This window comes from Lithobates pipiens, unplaced genomic scaffold (assembly GCF_037356315.1).
Source record: "Lithobates pipiens isolate NorthernLeopardFrog02 unplaced genomic scaffold, aLitPip1_a1.2 Scaffold_18, whole genome shotgun sequence".
Lineage (NCBI taxonomy): Eukaryota > Metazoa > Chordata > Amphibia > Anura > Ranidae > Lithobates > Lithobates pipiens.
Window position 1 is genome coordinate 151,974,072 of NW_027507758.1, and position 23,693 is coordinate 151,997,764.

General features: G+C 41.7%; 1 protein-coding gene across 2 annotated transcripts in view; it reads left to right on the forward strand.

Annotated features, from left to right (window-relative positions):
• Positions 1–244: 244 nt before the first annotated feature.
• The window catches only part of TRIM67 (tripartite motif containing 67), a 109,320-nt gene continuing 85,871 nt past the window's right edge, over positions 245–23,693 (forward strand). For both annotated transcript variants that reach the window (XM_077486277.1, XM_077486278.1), the window contains exon 1: positions 245–2,386. In XM_077486277.1, coding sequence (XP_077342403.1) covers positions 1,484–2,386 — 903 coding nt within the window. In that variant the 5' untranslated portion in view covers positions 245–1,483. The remainder of the gene's footprint in view (positions 2,387–23,693) is intronic.

Consider the following 23,693-nt stretch of genomic DNA (forward strand, 5'->3'; position numbering starts at 1 on the left):
TACTATTACACAGGGGAAGGAAATTTCTGCCTGATGAATGAAATTCACAGACTTAAACCGTTGCTATGTAGATGAATAATGAACTCGGGTTAGATGAGATATCTTGCCTAATCTTCAGGCCAGGGCTATTTGTAGCAAGCCTCACACTTATTTGCCAACAGCATTTCATTCTTGCTCCCTCCCTCTTCTTTATTTTTATTCCCCCCGGCAAGATCCCTCCTCCTCCTCCTCCTCCTCCTCTCTCTCTCCTCCTTTCCTTTTCTCATCTGTCCTGCCAGGCAAATCAAAACAGCTGTACTCATCACTGCCCGGCTGGATGGTTTTATGAGGTTATCTGGTGAGAGATCACAGAGGGAGAAAAAAAAGGATTTATTTTTTATTTTTCTAGAAAAGCGGAGACTTTCAGGTGTCGGCTTGATGAAGAAGGAGGATCAACTTGTCGGCTTGGCCAAGGCGCTGTCCGCTGGTGTGCGGTGCTGAATCAAGCAGCGTCCATTCTGTGTTGGCCAAGGAGCTGTCCGGTGGTGCTGGATCCTGGGGCCGAATCAAGCAGCCTCCAACCTAGCTCGGCCAAGGAGCAGTCCGCAGGCTTGTAGTGCTGAATCTAGCAGTGAGGCGCTGTCCACTGGCGTGTGGTGCTGAATCAAGTAGCGTCCATGCTGTCTCGGCCTAGGCGCTGTCCATTGGATGTGTAGTGCTGAATCTAGCAGTGAGGCGCTGACAGCAGCCGTATCCATTCCGTCTCAGCCAAGGCGCTGTCCGCTGGCTTGTGGTGCTGAATCTAGCAGTTAGTCGCTTTCCATTGGATGTGTAGCGCTAAAGCAGTGAGGCGCTGTCCGCTGGCTTGTGGTGCTGAAACCAGCCGTATCCATTCAGTCTCAGTCAAGGCGCTGTCCGCTGGCTTGTGGTGCTGAAGCAAGCAGTAAGGTGCTGTCCCTGGGCGCTGAAGCAAGCAGTAAGGTGCTGTCCCTGGGCGCTGAAGTAAGCAGTAAGGGGCTGTCCGCTGGTGTTGAATCTAGCAGTAAGGCAGTGTCCGTTGGTGCTGAACCTAGCCGCGTTTATTCTGTCTGTGGAGGAGGCGTGTAGAGAAGAAGAGGACCTCAGCACTGGCAAAGGCAGGCAATCCTGTCCCTGCCATCCCTACCTCCTTCCCTTCCATGTCCTCTTTGTTCCCCCCCATTGCATGCCTTTATTTTGACACACTATGCGTTTCTCTCTTGACACCTACTAGCTCATTGTTTCCTATGCCGAGCTTGGAATTTATCACCAGGCGTACATGAGCGCTTCTCCCCACCTCTTGGCTTGTTCTTCATTGTCTATGTTGCGTTGCTCCCTCGGTTGCCTGTGATCTGTGTAGAGCTTTATTGAGTGGGTCTGGCCCTGTCTCTTCTCATGACATCAGTGTATGTAAAGGAGAGGCTATAGAAGAAGACCCCTCCCCAACACACACACACACACATACACACATATACACACACCAGCCATGGAGGAAGAGCTGAAATGCCCGGTTTGTGGCTCCTTTTTCCGGGACCCGCTGATCCTGCCTTGCTCACACAACGTGTGCCTGCCCTGTGCCCGCACCATTGTAGTGCAGACCCCAGAAAGCGAGCACCTACCTCATGCGGCCAGGCCCATGCTGCTGATGGGAGCAGACTACGATTACCCGGAATACCTGGATAAGATGAGCCTGCACAGCGAGACAGACAGCGGCTACGGCTCCTACACCCCCAGCCTCAAATCACCTAATGGGGTGAGGGTGCTGCCTCCGGCTCCTGCCCCAAGCTTGGGGGGCTCGGCTGGAGCCTCCTCCCGAGGTCTACATGGCAGCCTGTGTAGTTCTTCCTCCATCACCTGTCCGCAGTGTCACCGCAGCGCCTCCCTGGATGAGCGGGGACTGCGGGGCTTTCAGCGCAATAGACTGCTGGAGACCATAGTGCAGAGGTATCAGCAGCAACGCGGGGCAGCGCAGGCGGACTCAGAGGGCAGCGGAACGCTGGAGGCAGCTGGAGGACTGAACCATGCTAGGTGTCAGCTGTGTGACACCAACCCAGCAGAGGCCGCGGTGATGTGTGAGCAATGTGATGTCCTTTACTGTTCTTCCTGCCAGAAAAAGTGTCACCCTACCAGAGGACCTTTCGCCAAGCACAGGCTGGTGTCACCCGCTCAGCTGGCACCTTCCAGCACCAACAGACTAAAGCCAGTCTGCACAGCTGTAGCGCCACCCAACCTCACAAGAAAATTCCCAACTTGCACTGACCATGAGCTGGAGAACTACAGCATGTATTGTCTGCATTGTAGGACACCTGTGTGCTACCAGTGTCAGCAGGAAGGAAAGCATGCCAAGCATGAGATGAAAGCACTGGGGATTATGTGGAAGCAACACAAGGTCAGTTCTGGAGTTATGTCTATTTATGCTTGCAATTACTTCTGTCAAAACTGCTAAATGCATAATATGAGCTGTTGTAGCTGCCAAAGTATTTGTAGTTTTGAGAATTACAAGTCTTTCTAGGCAACATAGCCAGCCTGGTGACCTAACATTTTTGCACTGCCCTTAAAGCAGAATTCCAGCCCAGGAATTTTTTTTTTAAAGTGATACAAATACTGTAGCTGCTGTCTTTTAACCACTTCAGCCCCAGAAGGATTCACCCACTTCCTGACCAGGCCTTTTTTTGTGATATGGTGCTGCGTCGCTTTAACTGACAATTGCGCAGTGGTGCGACGTTGTAACCAAACAAAATGTATGTCTTTTCGTTCCCACAAATAGCACTTTCTTTTGGTGGTATTTGATCACCTTGATCAGTCTGCAGTTTTTATTTTTTGAGCAATAAACAGAAAAAGAGTGACAATTTTGAAAAAAACACAATGGGGATTATTTACTAACGGAAAATCCACTTTGCACTGCAAGTGCACTTGAAAGTAAAGTCGCTGTAGATCCGAGGGGGACATACAAGGAAAATAAAAAACAGCATTTTAGCGCTGCACATGATTGGTTGATAAAATCAGCTTCCATTCATTTCAGATCTACCCCTCAGATTTAGAGCGACTGCACTTCCAAGTGCACTTTCAAGTGCAAAGTGGATTTGCCTTTCGTAAATAACCCCCAATATTTTTTACTTTTTGCTATAATAAATATCCTAAAAATGTAAAAAAAAAATCTAATTTCTTTATCAGTTTAGGCCAATATGTATTCTTCTACATATTATTGTAAAAAAAAAAAAAAAAAATAAGCTTATATTGATTGGTTTGCGCAAAACATTTAGCATCTACAAAATAGGGGATATACTTATGAATTTTTTTTTTGACTAGTAATGGCGGTGATTCTTTTTGTTAAAAAAAAGTAATAGCCGTGATCAGCGATTTTCAGTGGGACTGCGACATTGCAGTGGACAGATCGATCGCTTTTGCCACTTTTTTGGGACCATTAACATTTATACAGAGAACAGAGCTAAAAATAACCACTGATTACTGTATAAATGCTACTGGCAGGGAAGGGGTTAACATTAGGATGCGATCAAGGGATTAAGTGTTCGCTAAGGAGGTGTTTCTAACTGTAGGGGGGAGTGTACTAATTGGGAGTAGAGGGAGATTGCTGTTCCTGATCACTATGCCCCTGTCAGAATAGGAATCTGTTTGTTTACAGCCCCTATACCTCTTAAAACAGCCGACATACACCTACAGCGGTTGGCACAGCCACGCCAACCTGCTGCCATATAACGACGGCAGCTGGTTGGCAAGAGGTTAATATAAGGACACTTACCTGTCCAGGGAGCCCACGATGTCGGTACCCCAAGCCGATCTATCCATCGGCCTCAGGTGCAGATGCCGGCATTGCTGATAGAGGAAACTGACAGTGAACCATTCGCACAGTGCTTTCTGAAGGGTCCCGTCGTCTTCTGGGACACTCACAGGTCCCATAATTCAGCAGGGGGGAGGAGGAGGGCCGAATGCAACTGTTGAAGTGACAGACCTCGTTGCGGTAACATAGGACAGAAGTCCCGAAGAAAAATGCAAAAAAGGTACCAAAAATAAAAAAAATCTCCAAAATCGAGGGGGGTCAATTGTTTGAGAGTGAGTTTTTTTGCCTGGAACTCCACTTTAAGCAATACAGCTTGGTCACCAATCTTCCCCAGCCTGTGATTAGACAGTATAGGAGCAGCAACAGACTGATAAGGTGATTTCACTCAACTGATCATGAGCTGTATTGGCATATGTCCATGTATGTAGCAGAGTCTGATTAGTCCAGAGAGTGGATGCTCATTCTTTCAGCTATTGGGAGCTGCTCTATGGAGCACTATAGGGGATGATATCAATAATGATTCGTGTAAGAGTACTGCATTTCAAATGCATTTAAAAAAGTGTGGATTTTTATATCTGTCTGGAGTTCAGCTTTAGAGCAGATGAAAGTTCTAGGATGTAGGCTTTATTCTACTAACTTTTATATTTACCACTTTACAATTTCAAGGAATTATAAGGGGTTGATTTACTAAACCTGAATAGTGCAAAATCTGGTGCAACTGTGCATGGTAGTGAAATCAGCTTCTAACTTCAGCTTGTTCAATTACAGTGATACTAAAGTCTTATGTTTTTTTTTTGGTTGAAGAATAACAATCCTAAAAATGATAAAAATAACAAACCTGTCATACTTACCTACTCTGTGCAGTGGTTTTGCACAGAGCAGCTCAGATCATCCTCTTCTTGGGTCCATCATCGGCTCTCCTGGCCCCTCCCTCCTGCCGAGAGTCCCCACAGCATGCAGCTTGCTATGGGAGCTCCCGAGCTGAGCCGTTGCTCTGTGTGTCCATTCAGACAGGGGGCCGTAGCTCGACCCCGTCCCCTCTGTCTCCTTATTGGCTCATTGACTTTGACTTTTTATTGGCTCCCGCTGCTATGTCTCGGCCAATCAGGAGGGACAGCCAAGTCTCTCCTTCAACAACACTTGATCGAGATGGAGCTCAGGTAAATATTGAGAGGCTGCTGCACACTGAAGGTTTTTATCTTAAAGCATAGAATACATTAAGATAAAAAAAACCTTCTGGCTTTAGAACCTCTTTAAGCTTTGACAAAAAATAAATAAATCTGGAAGGTAATTGGTTTCTGTGCAGAGCTGCACAAGATTTTGCACTCTCCAGCTTTAGTAACTCAACCCATAAATTACTGTTTAAAGGGGAACTTTAGCCAAACTATTAGGAAGAATTCAGAAAGTTAGAGCTTCTGTAAGCCCTTGTACACACGGTTGGAGATTCCGACGGAATGTTTCCTATCGGACCATCTTGTCGGATATTCCGACTGCGTGTGGTCTGCATCGGACTGTTTCCGTCGGAATATCTGACGGACCAACTTTTCCAACTTGCCGGTAAAATTTTCCGACAAAATGCTCCGATCGGACATACTCCGATCATGTGTAGCCTACTCCGACAGACAAAGTGCCACGCATGCTCAGATCAAATTCCTAGACCAAAGCTATTGGCTACTAGCCTGAACGTAGTCCCGTCCTAACGAAATAACATCATCACGTTATGTACAATCGGATTTTCCGACAACTTAGTCCGACCGTGTGTATGCAACATCACTTCCGGACCTCTTCCAGAATTAATCCGTCGGAATTACTCAGATGGATTTGGTTGTCGGAATCTTCGACCGTGTGTACAAGGGCTAAGGCTTTTATTCCTGTGCCCAGCAATGTCAATGAAAGTGATATTAAAGGTTCTTTTTTTTTCAAATAAAGTAATAAACATGTCATACTTACCTCCCTATGTGCAATGCACAGAGCAGCCCCAATCCTCTTCTACTGGGGTCCCCCCGCTGGTGCTCCCATCTCCTCCTCTTGCCCTGAAAGGAAGCTGATTCCTATGTCTGAGTCTATTAACACAGACCGAGGGGCTCGCCCCTGCTCCTGCTGCTATCAATTGGTCCAGTGAGGAGAGACAGAGCCAGGGGAGCTTCAGCTCTCGTGCACCTTGCTGGATCAGGAATGGGCTTAGGTAAGTATAAGGGGAGGGGGTATGGGGAGATTCTGTTAAACAAAGGTTTTTTTTCTTAATGAACAGAATGAATTAGGGTAAAAAAAAAAAATTCAGGCTTTAGAGCCACTTTAAAGTCAAGAATCTCTCTTATTTTGGAGACACAGCTATAAAACTTAACAAGGGTTGTAACCTTTCCCAACCCTATGCAAACATAAAAAAAAAAGTTTATTGTATTTACACTTTTACTCACTACATCCTCAAAGAACTTCAATATGAATTTATTCATGCCATGGTTTATTGATGTTAAAATATCAAATACATTTATTCGGGCATCACAAAAATGCTTATATGCGTGACATGAAACATGGTGGCTGGGTTCAGGCTGTTATGTTGCACTTACTGTGCTTACTCATTATGTACGTTGGTGCACTGCCGTGCCATTCATTCTTAATGACACCCCAATGCACCTTAACAACAAACGTGCATTGCACTACACCACAGCGCATGGTGTGGTTTGCTGCATTAGAGAAAAGAGCATGCACTTTTATTGGGGCATTTTGGTGCCATGGGCAGCCCATCAAAATTTAACATGTTAACACACAACGTAATGCACATTGCCAACTTTTCTTCAAAGAGGCCATGTCACCAACTTAAAGGAACTACAGGTAAAAGCACAAAAATCAAGTATTTTACATGCTTAGTTTCTTTTTTACATCCATAAATAAGTTTTTATTAATTTGCAATGCACCCTTGAACTTGCTAGGAAATGTGACTAGCCAATTTCATGGCACAACCTTTATGTAGCGGGGGGGGGGGGTAGCGTAGAGAAATACTATAAAATGTTACAAGTAGGCAGTGCCCAGCAGCAGTCTCAGGGCTCAGAGAAAGTCATCAGAATGCCACTCATGAAAAGTTTACATTCCCAGATTTTATTGAGTAACTGGGTACTTGGTCTTTTAGATTTTTTCGGGAAATATATAGTTTAAGGACAGTTATTTTTACAATTTTTGCAAAAACAATTGCCGTTTTGGATTTGGTAGAGGCGAGTTAGATTCTCACTTGTTCTCACCTAAAGTGACATGAAGTGAGGGGAAATCTTTCAAATACAGACAAAATAACAACAGAAATTCTTTGTAAATTGTGAGAAAGATAGAAGCTTTCTCAAGTTTACCTGAATTTACAGTGCCTTGAAAAAGTATTCATACCCATTGCAATTTTCCACATTTTGTCATATTACAACCAAAAACCTAAATTATTGGGATTTTCTGTAATAGACCAACACAAAGTGGCACATAATTATGAGATGGAAGGAAAATGATAAATGGTTTTAAATTTTTTTTACAAATAAATACCTGAAAAGTGTTGTGTGGATTTGTATTCAGCCCCCGTTACTCTAATACTCCTAACTAAAATCTAGTGGTACCAATTGCCTTCAGAAGTCACCTAATTAGTAAATAGAGTCCACCTGTGTGTAATTTAATCTCAGTATAAATAAAGCTGTTCTGCAAAGCCCTCAGAGATTTGTTAGATAACCTTAATGAACAAACAGCATCATGAAGATCAAGGAACAAACCAAACAGGTCAGGGATGAAGTCGTGGAGAAGTTCAAGGCAGGGTTAGGTTATAAAAAAAAATCACCAAACTTTGAATATCTCACGGAGCACTGTTCAATCCATCATCTGAAAATGGAAAGAGTATGGCACAACTGCAAACCTACCAAGACATGGCCGTCCAACTATCAAATCAAATAATCAGAGAAGCAGCCAAGAGGCCCATGGTAACTCTGGAGGAGCTGCAGAGATCCACAGCTCAGGTGGGAGAATCTGTCCACAGAATAAATATTATAGTCATGCACTCTACAAATCTGGCATTTATGGAAAAGTGGCAAGAAAAAGGCATTGTTGAAAAAAAGCCAAAAGAAGTCCTGTTTGCAGTTTGCGAGTAGCCATGTGGAGGACAGAGCAAACATGTGGAAGAAGGTGCTCTGGTAAGATGAGACCAAAATTTTACTTTTTGTCCTAAAAGCAAAAAGCTATGCGTGGCAGAAAAAATGACTCTGCACATCATCCTGAACACACCAGCCCCACCGTGAAACATGGTGGTGGCAACATCATGTTGTGGGGATGCTTTTCTTCAGCAGAAACAGGGAAGCTGGTCGGAGTTAATGGATGGAGCCAAATGCAGGGCAATCTTATAAGAAAACCTGTTTGATTCTGAAAAAGACCTGAGACTGGGGCGTAAGTTCACCTTCCAGTAGGACAACGACCCTAAACATACATGGAGCTACAATGGAATGGTTTATATCAAAGCATATTCATGTGTTGGAATGGCCCAGTCAAAGTGAAGAGCTAAATCCAATTGAGAATCTGTGGCAAGACTTGAAAATTGCTGTTCACAGATGCTCTCCATCCAATCTGACAGAGCTTGAGCTATTTTGCAAAGAAGAATTGGGTCACTCTCTAGATGTGCAAAGCAGCTGTAAGTGCAGCAAAAGGTGGTTCTACAAAGTATTGACTCAGGGGGGCTGAAATACAAACGCACGCCTCACTTTTAACATATTTATCTGTAAAAAATGTAAAACCATTTATCATTTTTCTTCCACTTCACAATTATGTGTGACTTTGTGTTGGTTTATTACATAAAATCCCAATAAAATACATTTACATTTTTGGTTGTAATATGACAAAATGTGGAAAATTTCAAGAGGTATGAATACTTTTTCAAGGCACTGTAATAGGAGAAAAAAGGTCGATCAGCATCCTAAGGATGAGCCATGAAGTACCTTATTTGAAACTGCATTCTTAGTTGAATAAGAACAGAGTTATTCCTTTGTAAAACATAGTTGGAAAATGTGAAAAAAGCACTCCTCCACAATTTCCCCATTTCCTTCATTTTCTTAAAGTAAAGCTATCATTTGCCCCAAAAGATACTGTAGCTCTCTTGATAGTTTACCTCTTCTGCTACGAAACTTCCTTGCACTGTCCAGCCGCCCAATTCACCTGCTGGAGTCCCAAGTTAAAATCACTGTGTAAGTTGGCCTGTGTTAGAGCTTACACAGGGCTCATGACCCCCACCCCCATGTGACAGTGATCAGACAGACCATCGGGGACAGGGTAACATGCTACTTCCTACCTAGAAGTATCAAGTATTTCACACTGCTCTGGTAAAGAATGGCCTATCCTTTGAACTTGTTAGTTTGTACTGAATGGCTAGCTAACATGTAGAAAAGATCATTTACATTTTTTTTTTTTCATGGCATTGGTATCATTCCTCTTTATAAACAAATGATACATAAAGAGAGTCACGCCTCTAAATATCATGAGAATTATAAACAGTCAATTTAATGGTCAGTACTTTATAGTTGGATTCCTTAGGAGAGTATGATTTGGTTGCTGACCAGATTTCAGACCAGTCTGCAATGTCAAGGGTACGGCCAAGGTCCGCCTCCTATTTCTGGGTGTAAGAAGGTTTGCCTGAGTCAGGTTTGACTAGGATCTGGGAATAGAGGAATGAGATCAGTCCTCTAGCATGTGAATCATGTTGATTCAAAGCTAGTGAATTGGGGGTCTGTGCTTATATTGGGCATGTAATAGTTTTTAATTTGGAGGTATCTGAAAGTCCTGATTGAGGTAAACCGAAGGTCTCGCAAAGAGTTGGGAAGGGGATGAAATTTGTAGTCATGACTAATTTATGTAGTCTTTATAAGCCCAAAGATATCCATGCATTGAATGCCTTAGGGAAGTCCCAGGCACAGTAGAAGGCTGGGTTTTTGAGGAAGGAGAGGAGAGGGTTGTGAGGGCATTGCAGGTGATAGTTAAATTTGAGTCTATCCCAAAAAAGAGTAGTTGTGTAGTCTAGGGCGGTATTTTTGATGCAGCCATAGTAAGTTAGAGACCGATAGGGGGCACATTCTACTTATTCTATCGTCACCCATAAGGGAATTTGATGCGTTACATGGTATTTGGGTAGGCTGGCAATGTGGGCTGCTGTTGGGATAGCGGAGGCACACGCAGATTTTAGGGAGGTAGAGTGTGTACTCAGGTATGCAGGGTTTGGATGAGCCCCAGACAAATGTCGCTGCTCGTTTTTGCACAAGCCGTGTATAGTAGGCAGGGATTGGGATTGGTAGGGCTCTAAACAAATATAGTAGTTTGGGTATGATTTCTCTAACATTGATTTTGCCTATCCATGATAATGGGAGAGAGGAACATTACTCCATCAGGTTTGCTACCTGTCTCAGGTTTGGTGGGTAGTTAGCAGAGAAAAGTTCTGAGATAGAGGCTGTGAGGTGAATCCCTAAATATGGGATTGTTTTCACTGCCCAGGTAAAGGGGAGCGCAGTTTGTGCTGACTCTAGCTCCACATTGGAAAGGGAGATATTCAGTGCTAGAGATTTCTTAGGGTTGACTGTTAGGCCTGAGATGGTGGCAAACCTGTTAAGAATCTGTAAGAGGTTGGGGCCTAAGACCTGTGGAGTTGATAGAAATAGCAAGATGTCATCTGCAAATAGGCATAATTTGTGTCGGTAGACTCCTAATTCTATTCTGGTTATCATCGGTCTGATCTAATTAGATGAGCTAGTGGTTCAATTAAAAGGACAAATAAAAGGGGGGGGAGTGGGCAACCCTGATGTGTGCCTCTTTTTATAATAAAGGAGTCGGATTTATAACCTGCGTATTTTATGTATGCTTGGGGTTTGTCGTAAAGTGCGGCAATCAATTTGGCAAAGTGAGGGCCAAAACCTTATTTCTGGAGGGTATAATGTAAATAGGGCCAGGAAACAGAATCACAGGCCTTCTTGATATCAAGAGAGAGAAATCAAGAAGGAATGCAGCGGGTTCTAGCTATATGTGCTAAGAGAACTGCCCGGCGTACATTGCCGCTTGCTTGGCGTATAGGCATGAAGCCCACCTGATCGTGATGTATAAGACTGCCAATGATTCTGCTTAGGCGAGTTGCTAAAATTTTGGCTAAGATTTTAATATCAAGGTTTAGGAGGGAGATGGGCTGGTAATTCATGCAGGAGGTGTCGTCAGAGTGGGGTTCAGGGATCATATAGATTATTGCCGTCAGTGTCTCCTGTCTGAAAGAGTATCCATGTTGGAGTACATTGAAGGCAGTGGTAAGGATAGAAGAAAGGGTCTCTGTGAATGTCCTGTAGTATAGTGACTGAGTATCCATCAAGGCCCGGTCTTTTGTTAAATTTTAGTTCTTTGATTGTGTTAGATTGATTTTCTATTGTGAAAGGATTTTCATGTTGGCTTCTTTGGGCTCGAGATAGCCCGGGTAGGTTTATACGGGAGAAAAAATTGTCGGCTTCGGTAGGGTTAAATTAGTTTGCTGACAAGTATAAGGAGGCTAGGTGGGAACAGAATTTGTGAACTATTTTGACTGGGTTACTACTGTCGATGTTGTTTGACAATTTAAGTCAGATTGGCTTGGTTGGTTTGTTTAAGGATTTGAGTGAGCGCACCAGTAATGTATCAGGTTTATTGGTTTTCATATAGAAGACATGTCTAGAACAGCGTAGGGATTTGTCAGCAGATTCAGTGAGAAATAGATCGTATTCCAGTCAGGCCTTATCCAATTGGGTTTTTGCATCTGGGATGGGGTTAGCCTGAAAGGATGCAAAGGAAGTATTTAAGTTTTCGTGCAAGATTTCTACGTTCACAATTAAATATTGTGGATTGCTGCTGCAATTGAAATTTTTTAACAGTAAGTGCTGGTTCACACTTGTGTGATTTTACATTATTTTCAATGGTGCCCATTCTCATGAATGCGACTGAGCACAGTGTGATTTGGTGTGATTCACGGTGTGACTTGGCTCCATAGAATATGCAAAAACACAGCCAAATTGCATCAAAGTTTCACTACATAATTGTCACTGATAATCACAGCAAAATTGCATCACAGTAGTGTGAATCGAGCCTAAATGGCTTGTCTAAGAACAGCCATTACAAGGTTTCTGATCTGTCCTTTGCAAACTAGAAAAGTATATAATACGCCTTCTCTAATTTACATAGTTACCCTACCTTAATGGTTAAGCTTTACTAACTGCCATCCTCCAGCTCAGTGAAAGTACCCTTGCTGGTCACTGAGGAAGTCTCATTGGGTTTTGCAGTTGGTAGGCATTTGTTATGAGATTTTGGAGAGTTAGATGTACTAGTAGATTTAAATACAGTAACAATATTGAAGTTGAACTCCAGCTAATACTTTATAAGCAGTTACAACGAACATTTTTTTTCCTTTCAAGGTAAAAATTTTACATAAATAAATAAAATCTGATCATTTTAAGCACCCGAGCCAGAGTTAAATGGTTTGTCTCATCCATGTAACTGAGGTTGTTCTGTTGAGAAACAACAGGCTTACTAGCTGGATCACCAGACGTAAATACAAGAAAGCATAAAAAAAAAAAAAAGTTAATGCAGCCATCACATCCAGGAATTTGTAAACTGTAATATAATAAATTATTGCTTTTGGGTTTTATGTTGCTTTAAGGTTCCATGTAATGATCAAGAGTAGGTTTTATTTGCTAAGTGCTGAACATTTACCATCTTATGTAACAGTTTGTTTTGATATGGATCTGCATAGTATTTGATTGTTAGAATAGTTCTGATAGCATCTTTCAGATATTCCCAGCCTCAACCTTAGCAGATGAGAACACATTTAACATTGCATGATATTGCATCAGACTCTCTAGGAGTTGAAAACTAACATTCATCCACGTTTTACTCATGCTTACTCATCGTTAATGGATTAAAGAGAAAATCATGAAAAGAATGTCTTATATGAACACTGCTGTAAAAATATAACAGTATGCAGATCATACGTGCATGCAGTGATCAAACCCAAAGCCTTATTTTTATTTCACACACTATTGTTTATATTTTTTCACATTTACATGGGGACCAAAAAGTGACGGAGTAGCATAAACTATAACATTGCCAAGGATGTTTTAACAATTGCAGAAACCTTTTTTTTTCTTGGCAGAGTGTCTCAACCCTTTTCACTGCCCATTTTGCTTGAAAGATTGGCCAGCATGTTAATGTGCAGAAAAATATAAACATTAGCAACTGAAAAAAAAAAGATAAAGGATACACATACCAAATATAATCATTACATGTAATAAGTTGCTCTATGGCTCTTTTTATATGTATTTATAACTTTATGGCTCCATCTACTGTATATAAATTTACATTTTATATAACGTTAAAGCCACGATGGTCCATTTTGCAAGCAGGATATTGAAGAGTATATATTATGAGTTTCTAGTTGGATTATTTTGGGCACAGTAGCTGACACTTTTTACTGTCCTGGTGCGCTCGGACTGGCAGGTGTAATAGGTGATGGCTGCTATACTGTTGACATTATTAATGTTTTACCTGCATAGAATTATATAAATCTCCTGTGGAACCTACACAAATTATAGCCTTTGCCCAGTCTGGCCCAAAAATAGTCAACATTTAGACCAGCCTTTCTCAACCTTTTTACCCCAGGGGAACCCTTAAAATAATTTTCAGGTCTCGGGGAACCCCTGATAAAAACCCATTCATTGGGGGTCAGTGGGAACAATGCCCCATTACTTTGGTGGTCAGTGAGAAGAATTCCCTTTTTTACAGTGGTGGTAAGAATAGCCTTCTTAGCCCTTGTACACACGGTCGGAGATTCCGATGGAATGTGTCCGATCGGACCGTTTTGTCGGATATTCCGACTGTGTGTGATCTACATCGAACTGTTTCCGTCGGAGTATCCGACGGACCAAGTTTTCCAACTTGTTGGTAAAATTTTCCGACAAAATGCTCCAATCGGACAAAGTGCCACGCATGCTCAGATCAAATTCCTACACCAAAGCTATTGGCTACTAGCGTGAACGTAGTCCCGTCGTAGCGAAATAACGTCATCACATCGGATTTTCCGACAACTTTGTCCGACCGTGTGTATGCAACAGTTTCGGACAAAATCCGATGGATTTGATTGTCGGAATCTCCGACCGTGTGTACAAGGGCTTGCAGAGAGCTATAAAGATCGTTGGCATTGGCTCAGAAGTTTGTAGGCACCATCAAACAGGAGGTAAATCAGCCACAGCTCAAGGAACCCCTAGCCGCTTCTGGAGGAACCCTGGTTGAGAAAGGCTGATTTAGACATATGTTTGTTTTGGTATTGTTATAAATACATTCCATTCGGGTTAAACTAAGAAGCATAAATGGCTGTCCAGATTTTTATGCATTCTTTATGTTCAGTTTTCATTCTTTTCCAGTACAAACAGTATGAAAATACAGTGCAATGCATAATAGGTACAGTGACCATATATGACAACAGCACAGTGATGTAACAATACAATGTAATTTACAAGAGAAATCTGAGAGGCAGGATGTCAAAATATGTATCATCTGAATGATGGCAAAAGCCTGAAGGCTAGGTAGAGAGAAAGCAGGTCACTGGATTCAGCTGAATAGAATCATGATGTCAGTCAATCTGACATGGGTAATTTATCAGGCAGTAATGTACTAAAAGGGAGACTACTCTATGAGAGAGGAAAAGTGAGAAAAAAGAAGAAAAATGGAGAAGACTGCTGCTGGTAGCGTGTGATGAGAGGGGACCAATGGTAAGGTGTGAATAGAGAAAGGAACCTAGGGAAAAACAAGTGTGTAGGAAGGAAGGAAGGAAGGTAAAAAAGAGACAGCGAAATGTAGGAGGATATGCCTAATGGGTCAAATGGTGGTGGTGGTGGGGGGGTGGTGATGTTAGCCCCCATCCCATGATGAATGTAAGGAAAGGAAAAGAGTGATGTGAGGTTAACTAGGAGGGAAGTTTAGAACAAGGTAACATAGAAAGGGAAAAGGGAGATGGGCAAGCAGGCAGGTGTATAGGTAAGTACAAAACTTGGGGATAAAGCCCTGGGAAATGGCAAGTGTCAGGACAGGGTTAAGCAAGGCTCAGCCAGCAATTTGCAGTTCAAATGCTTCTGTGAGCGACTATTCTACAACTGCCCAGTTTTAATCTGAAAAAGCAAGAGACAAAAGTCAAAATCCACAGGTGCACCACTCAACCTCTCACACAACCCTACATTCCACAAACATATACAAAAAAACTTTTTCCTGGGGTCATATGTGTTCAAGGATAGATATGTCAGTACACAGTAGTTCCTATAATAGAAATGTTCAAAGGAAACTCACTCACTGTACATAGATTGATTAGATATTGTAACTATTTTTACTTTGGTAATTCTCTCCTAAAGATGTTAATTTCACATAATTTCATTAATGTGGAATAATATTTTTATCAATAAAATGCCTATAAAATGCACAAGACCTTAGTCTCCCATTAATCATTAATTTTATCTTAAGGAGTGTCCCTTTATCACCACCTCAAATCCCGTATTTTCCTTCTGTCCTCAACAGACACCTCATTGAAACTCACAGTGCTAACTAGGCAAGAGCCGGCAGTAGAAGTGATAACCTATGCAAAAGTCCTTGTGATTTACTTTTATAGTCCAAATACAAAAGCTTGGTAAGCTAATATTTATGATATTAATTTGGCTGATCAATGTCTTGAATACATTTAAAAATGAATTTCTGATCCCAAAATAAAGCAAATAACACATTAAAGCATGCTTTTCTAAATTAAGCTCTATGTGTTATGGCTGCACAATAGAAACCATGGGGTTGATTTTATATGAGGCTTGGCTCACACCTATGCAGTTTGCTTTAACAAAAAAAAAAAAAAAAAACTGGAAGCTGATTAGTTTCTATAGAAAGCTGCACCAGATTTTGCACTCTCAAGTTTAACCACTTCCCATCCCGCCCATTATCATATGACGTCCGCAGGAGGGATCTCCCATCCTGGGCACCCTTTGGGCTCCTTCTGCTAATTTAATGTTAGTAGAAGTTTGGTAAGTGTTGATTTGCGCTTTTCTTTTCACGCTTTTCATTTAGCTCTTTTTAGTTTGTGTTTTTCATTTCGTGCTTTTCAGTTCATTTCCGAATGGCTGTTTGTCAAGAAGACATGTTGCGGAGATAACATGTTATTTATTATTGGCCATGGAGTTATTGCTTTGACATTATTTTTTTGATTGAATAATGATTTGATTTGGTATATTTTCTCAATTTTTTGGATGCATAGAATGCACTTTTTGGTTAAGTTCTATTGGCAGATAGCATGTCTAATTTTATTCTTTTATTTTTTTTTAACCTCCCTGGTGGTATGATTATTTCAGATTTTAGGTGCTGAAAGCGGTACAGTTATTTTGCATGGAAATTTGGCGTTTTATATTGTAGTCCTGTAATTCTTAGGAATAACTCACTTAAATCTGTCCAAACCAGAGTCTAGTAGACATCCTGGGTATGATAAAGTTTGAAAAATGAAATCATAAATTGTAATATAATAAATAACTATAAATAATTATACCAAATAATAATATAATAATAATAAAAATTATTCAATAATGTAATCAAATTAAAAACACAGAAATTTGCTCAGTTGCATAATTGTTGCTGTCATAACTGTTCCGTGTTTGATGACGGATCTCCCCACAAATCTCTATCGCTCAATTCTGCGAGTAATTCAAATTTATTATCGCTGTTTTCTAGCTGGTCTAAAACCACTTTTGATGTAAAGGGACAGTTTTGGTTGCGATGGACGTCTCCAGTTTCCAGGCATAAAGAACAGTTTTTATAATATAAAACTACATGCATGACACTGGGCAGAACACTAGGGACAAAGGGGATGTGAAATCATTACATACAGCAATGTCATCTGTAAGATTATATTATACTCTATGTAATGTGTGAGTTTTACTTTTTGAATTTGGTGCCGTTCTCCGTCCCCTCGCAACGCTCGCAGGGAATGGAGCTTGGCTCCGTGATAGATCGAGTGGAGGATGAGCACAGGGGGGGGGGGGACATCGCTGGATCCAGGGGATAAGGTAAGTAAACTCATCCTGGATCCAGCGATGCGATCCCAAGTCTGGCTCAGGGTTACCGCTAATGGTACTGCATTTTCACCCCGAGCCAGACTCGGGAATACCACTAGGGGGGGTAATGCACAATAAAAAATTGTGTAGAATAATACTTGACTATGTGTTTTACTTCAAATGACATTTTGGGAGTAGGCAGTTACATTTAAAAAAACATACAATGTAAAATTAACAAGTTGTATCTTTGATCTTATAAACAACTGGATAATGGTGTTGTGTTAACATGCCCAAATAAAAAAATAAAAAGCATAATAATATTCTTCTTGATATCACTAGAAAAAAAAGCCTTCGAAAATGTGTTTACAATAAATCCATCAGTTTCACCAGCAAAGCAGCTATATTATTATCCCATTAAAGAAAAAGAGAATGTGCGATGCATTTCAAGATTTCATAATTTTCCCCGTCACTAATGTTAATTCTCCATTATGAACGCTAGTTTACAAGACCGACTGCTTCTGGCTTGTCCTTGGTTCCGAGCATGCGTGTTTGCACTTTGGACTTTTGTCCGACGGACTTGTGTACACACGATCGGAAAATCCGACAACACACATTTGTTGGCGGAAATTTGAAGACATGCTATCCAACATTTGTTGGCGGAAAGTCCGACAATAATTGCCTGATGGAGCATACACACGGTCAGTTTTTCTGCCAACAGCCTGAATATTTCCCGTTGAAAAATCTGATTGTGTGTACGGGGCTTAAGAGTATGAGGAATCAACTAAATGATCAGACAGAGTAACTGTAACTTGAAGTTTAATAAATATATGCAGAGTAGGATGAACAATGTAGACAGGGTCTGAATGGCAAAGAGTATGCATACTTACAATACAGAACAAAGTTAAAAAGATTATGAAACTGTTCAAACAAGATTTTCTCAAAGTAATGTTTCTGAGGCTCAATCAAAGCAGTAGGTGTAAGTACATCACAGTCCCTATATGGCTCTATAGTGGAGAAAAAGAACAAATTCAGTAAACAATACACAAACAGCTACTTGTGCTTATACTTACAGCCAAAGTGCCTCACAGCAAAGTCCAGGCTAGGTTTGGCAACACAGGTGAACAGCTGAAGGGATCCCAGGATGGATAGCACAGACAAGTGACTGGAGCCACCAGGCCACCCTGCTTGAAGGGCAGTACTCTAGTAGAAATTGGAGAAGTATACTCTGCTTTGCAGTGACTGGGTCTTCCATACGAAGCTATGTTCTATTGGGTTCCTGCCCAGTGTCCTACTTGTCAAGACTAACAGTGCATAACTATAGACATAGCTGCAAATCACATGCCCAGACACCTTTGTTTCATTAGGTGCGGCCTCTCTAAACCCCTTAAGGCAGGAAACAGGGGAAACTATATCTCCTGGGCCTCTCCAGAAGTCTGGGAGACTATGGGAACCTTGAGCCTGCCTAAAAGCATGGCAAGTAGAGTGACACTCTGCTACAATAAAACAGATAAAAGATATTTGTTCTTTAAAAGTCTTCTTCCCCCCAGGAAGTATCTCTCTCTCTCTCAATCTCCCTTTTCCCTTCATTTACTGTCCCAGGGTCAAAACTGGAAATTTAATTTACATTTCCCTTCACATTGTACCATAGAGACAGTGGTCAGAAGGCAGGCCAGCAAGTAAAAGAGTTCTAAACCTTCCTCATTCTTCCCTAAACTAGATAAAATAATTTGACTGGTCCTCCCCATTTAAAACAAAAAGCTAATATGGGAAAAATTTAAATATATTACCGTATAAATGTTTTGAAAAACATTTTTTCACTCATACAAAATATTTGTGTACCTCTTAATCTAACAAAATGGTCTTATTGCTTTGAATGCCTCCATTACTGCTTCACAGGTATTTGACCAGCAGTGAAAGGAAGCACTTACAAATCTTTCAAGTGCCTGTTCCTTCTACCCTAAAGCATTTTTATTAAGAAAAACCTCTAACAAACATTTTTATTTCTAAATTCCAAGACCCGGTAATGTTTTGCTCCCATTCTGAGTGCATGCCCCCTGTGATTCCCCCACTTGTCTGAGTGTTTGTACAAGCTATGGGAATCCCATGACTTATGGTTTAGACCAGGGATCCTCAAACTACTGCCCTCCAGTTGTTCAGGAACTACAATTCCCATCATGCCTAGTCATGTCTGTGAATGTCAGAGTTTTACAATGCCTCATGGGATGCGTAGTTCTGCAACAGCTGGAGTGCCCTAGTTTGAGGATCCCTGGTTTAGAGAGTATACAGCAAGATGCAGAATAAATGGGGGAGGGTGGGATATGTGAGTACTTGATAAAGTAGTTGATAAAGAAAACTGAACGAGACCATTTTATTGCTTAACACAGCACACCCTGAATGAAACCCTTGCTGGCCTTACATTGTGACATATTATTTGAGATTTGGAGTAATTGCATCATGAAAGTCTCCTACAGGCATGAGCCATGATGTCATACTTATTTACTCTAGTGTGAATAAGTTGTTACAATTCAGGTTTCAATGTCAGATAGAAGACATGAATTAATGGCCACTTCTTAGAAGTCATATGATGCTCCGCAGTCCACATTGAATGAGCTCATTTATTGCTCGTTCTTTTTCCTCAGGAAAATCTGCAGACGAATGGTGTATTACAGCAGAGAGGTAAATCAATATACCATTATTGCGTTTAATTTAAAAGAAGGCTTGGTATGTGAACTTTAGGAATGGCGTTAAACCTAGTCAGTGAGCACTTTAAGGATACATTATGCCAAGCCAAATGCATTATGAATTATGGTAATTCAATCTTCAGATGGCACTCTTTTACTATTAAAACTTTTTTAATAAAGCTTTTTTTAAATGTATGTTAAAACAATTCTGAAATGCATCTGAAAATAAAGACGTGTATCTTTATTTTACCATTCCAAACTGCAGTTAACCAATCACGGTCGCTATCTGATATCCAATCAAAACACTCCACTAGTGTCTTACTGCTAAATGACAAAAAATGAAGGTTTTTAGGGACTTTAAGGAAATTATGTCCTGGTAAAGGTCATGTAATTCCATCCCTAGGGACTTTGAGTGAAACCATGACCTGGTAAGGTCACAAGTTTCCATCCCAATTTGTTGAGAAGGAGGAGAGCAAGGGGGCGGGACTTTATATGAAGTAAAAGGTAGCTGTAGAGTTGATTGGTGAGTATATAGGAATTTAATTGATTATGACAGTAATACATACATAATAAGCAGATACAGAGATGTAACATTAATATCATAAGATCAACATTTACACTTGTTAATATCATCAATTACTCATGGTAGATTAACAATCAGATTCCAAAATTCACCAGCAAAGGATTGGGTAAAAATATTTAACACAATAAAACCTGCAAGACCTATTGCCTCCCTAGGTCAATAAATGGACATAATACAATAATAACTTGAGACTCAAGTAAATGATGGTAAGAATACGACAGTTTATAGCTCTACGCGTTTCGTGGCTTTTGAGCCACTCATCAGGAGCAAGGCGTAATGAATCTGTGATAGAATAATAATAGATCAATAATGTGATAAAAATGATAAGCGACATGAATGTGGAAAGGATGAATAAACCTTACCCCAAGTACATGTCTACTTGCTCAGATACACAAATCGGTGATGGGATGACCGGGTGACGCAAACCGTCCGGGGGCACCCCCGGCCGGGAGCTGTGGCAGGCGGCCCGGAAACATAACCCACACAGGCTTCACCCAGGGCGGGCATGGAACTAACGAGGCACTCCTGTGGGGGAACAAATAGGTGATGGAGCGGATAAGAATGTAAAAGTGAGCAGAAAAGTGCCCAAAGGGAAAGGTGAAAAGAAAGTAATGGGCAAAAGAGCCCGTGCTGATAAAGGGTAAGCAGGGTGGGACAGTGAAGGTATCCCAAAGACAAAAGCAAAAGTGAGGGGTGAGAAAGTGATCCAAAAACATGCATAAAGAAAATGGATAGGAAACTTATCCATAGAAGACCAATAATGGAAGTGTGAACCGTGTAAGGAAAGTGAAGGGTGCACCATTACCTGTATTTAGAAAAATATATGGGAGAAGAGGCAGAAGAAAACCCTGACTGTGTGTGAACCCAAGTGCAGGCAACCTCGAGTGCCAGCCATTGCCCAGGAAAATACCTGCATGTGCGTCGCCAGGGAATGCCCATCAACGCCACGACGCATGGCGGAAAGCAAGGAGGATGGGCTAGCAGCCGGGCTGACCAAGTCACCGGCCGAATGGCTACACATCCCCCAGTCCGCCCGCGGATGTAGGCTCCACGTGCAGGGACGCGGCGGCGTCAGAGTGACGTTGCGCGTTCAGCGTGGGACCGTGACGTCGACGCGCTGTGCGGGATCTCCACCCCCCCAGGCATAGGATGACGCGGGGGCAGGGGGAGGTCCGCAGAGCGCGACGCAACTCCCGGAAGTAAGGACAGAACCGGGCGGCACGGCAGTCCGATCACACCACACACCAACGGTGTAAATAGGCCAAGACCACATGTCTATAAGGGACTTAATTATATATAAAAAATTATATAAATATGAGTTCTAGAAATTTTGAGAGGTTACTTAAATTAAAATAATATAATTGGATAAGAACAAGGGAGGCTAAATCGAAGGTCAATAATTTGCAAGAATGTAGTAAAGATAAGCAAATAGAGCATAACTAAGTACTTCCATCCCTAATTAGTTAAATGACAAAAAATGAAGGTTTTTAGGGACTTTAAGGAAATTATGTCCTGGTAAAGGTCATGTAATTCCATCCCTAGGGACTTTGAGTGAAACCATGACCTGGTAAGGTCACAAGTTTCCATCCCAATTTGTTGAGAAGGAGGAGAGCAAGGGGGCGGGACTTTATATGAAGTAAAAGGTAGCTGTAGAGTTGATTGGTGAGTATATAGGAATTTAATTGATTATGACAGTAATACATACATAATAAGCAGATACAGAGATGTAACATTAATATCATAAGATCAACATTTACACTTGTTAATATCATCAATTACTCATGGTAGATTAACAATCAGATTCCAAAATTCACCAGCAAAGGATTGGGTAAAAATATTTAACACAATAAAACCTGCAAGACCTATTGCCTCCCTAGGTCAATAAATGGACATAATACAATAATAACTTGAGACTCAAGTAAATGATGGTAAGAATACGACAGTTTATAGCTCTACGCGTTTCGTGGCTTTTGAGCCACTCATCAGGAGCAAGGCGTAATGAATCTGTGATAGAATAATAATAGATCAATAATGTGATAAAAATGATAAGCGACATGAATGTGGAAAGGATGAATAAACCTTACCCCAAGTACATGTCTACTTGCTCAGATACACAAATCGGTGATGGGATGACCGGGTGACGCAAACCGCCCGGGGGCACCCCCGGCCGGGAGCTGTGGCAGGCGGCCCGGAAACATAACCCACACAGGCTTCACCCAGGGCGGGCATGGAACTAACGAGGCACTCCTGTGGGGGAACAAATAGGTGATGGAGCGGATAAGAATGTAAAAGTGAGCAGAAAAGTGCCCAAAGGGAAAGGTGAAAAGAAAGTAATGGGCAAAAGAGCCCGTGCTGATAAAGGGTAAGCAGGGTGGGACAGTGAAGGTATCCCAAAGACAAAAGCAAAAGTGAGGGGTGAGAAAGTGATCCAAAAACATGCATAAAGAAAATGGATAGGAAACTTATCCATAGAAGACCAATAATGGAAGTGTGAACCGTGTAAGGAAAGTGAAGGGTGCACCATTACCTGTATTTAGAAAAATATATGGGAGAAGAGGCAGAAGAAAACCCTGACTGTGTGTGAACCCAAGTGCAGGCAACCTCGAGTGCCAGCCATTGCCCAGGAAAATACCTGCATGTGCGTCGCCAGGGAATGCCCATCAACGCCACGACGCATGGCGGAAAGCAAGGAGGATGGGCTAGCAGCCGGGCTGACCAAGTCACCGGCCGAATGGCTACACATCCCCCAGTCCGCCCGCGGATGTAGGCTCCACGTGCAGGGACGCGGCGGCGTCAGAGTGACGTTGCGCGTTCAGCGTGGGACCGTGACGTCGACGCGCTGTGCGGGATCTCCACCCCCCCAGGCATAGGATGACGCGGGGGCAGGGGGAGGTCCGCAGAGCGCGACGCAACTCCCGGAAGTAAGGACAGAACCGGGCGGCACGGCAGTCCGATCACACCACACACCAACGGTGTAAATAGGCCAAGACCACATGTCTATAAGGGACTTAATTATATATAAAAAATTATATAAATATGAGTTCTAGAAATTTTGAGAGGTTACTTAAATTAAAATAATATAATTGGATAAGAACAAGGGAGGCTAAATCGAAGGTCAATAATTTGCAAGAATGTAGTAAAGATAAGCAAATAGAGCATAACTAAGTACTTCCATCCCTAATTAGTTAAATGACAAAAAATGAAGGTTTTTAGGGACTTTAAGGAAATTATGTCCTGGTAAAGGTCATGTAATTCCATCCCTAGGGACTTTGAGTGAAACCATGACCTGGTAAGGTCACAAGTTTCCATCCCAATTTGTTGAGAAGGAGGAGAGCAAGGGGGCGGGACTTTATATGAAGTAAAAGGTAGCTGTAGAGTTGATTGGTGAGTATATAGGAATTTAATTGATTATGACAGTAATACATACATAATAAGCAGATACAGAGATGTAACATTAATATCATAAGATCAACATTTACACTTGTTAATATCATCAATTACTCATGGTAGATTAACAATCAGATTCCAAAATTCACCAGCAAAGGATTGGGTAA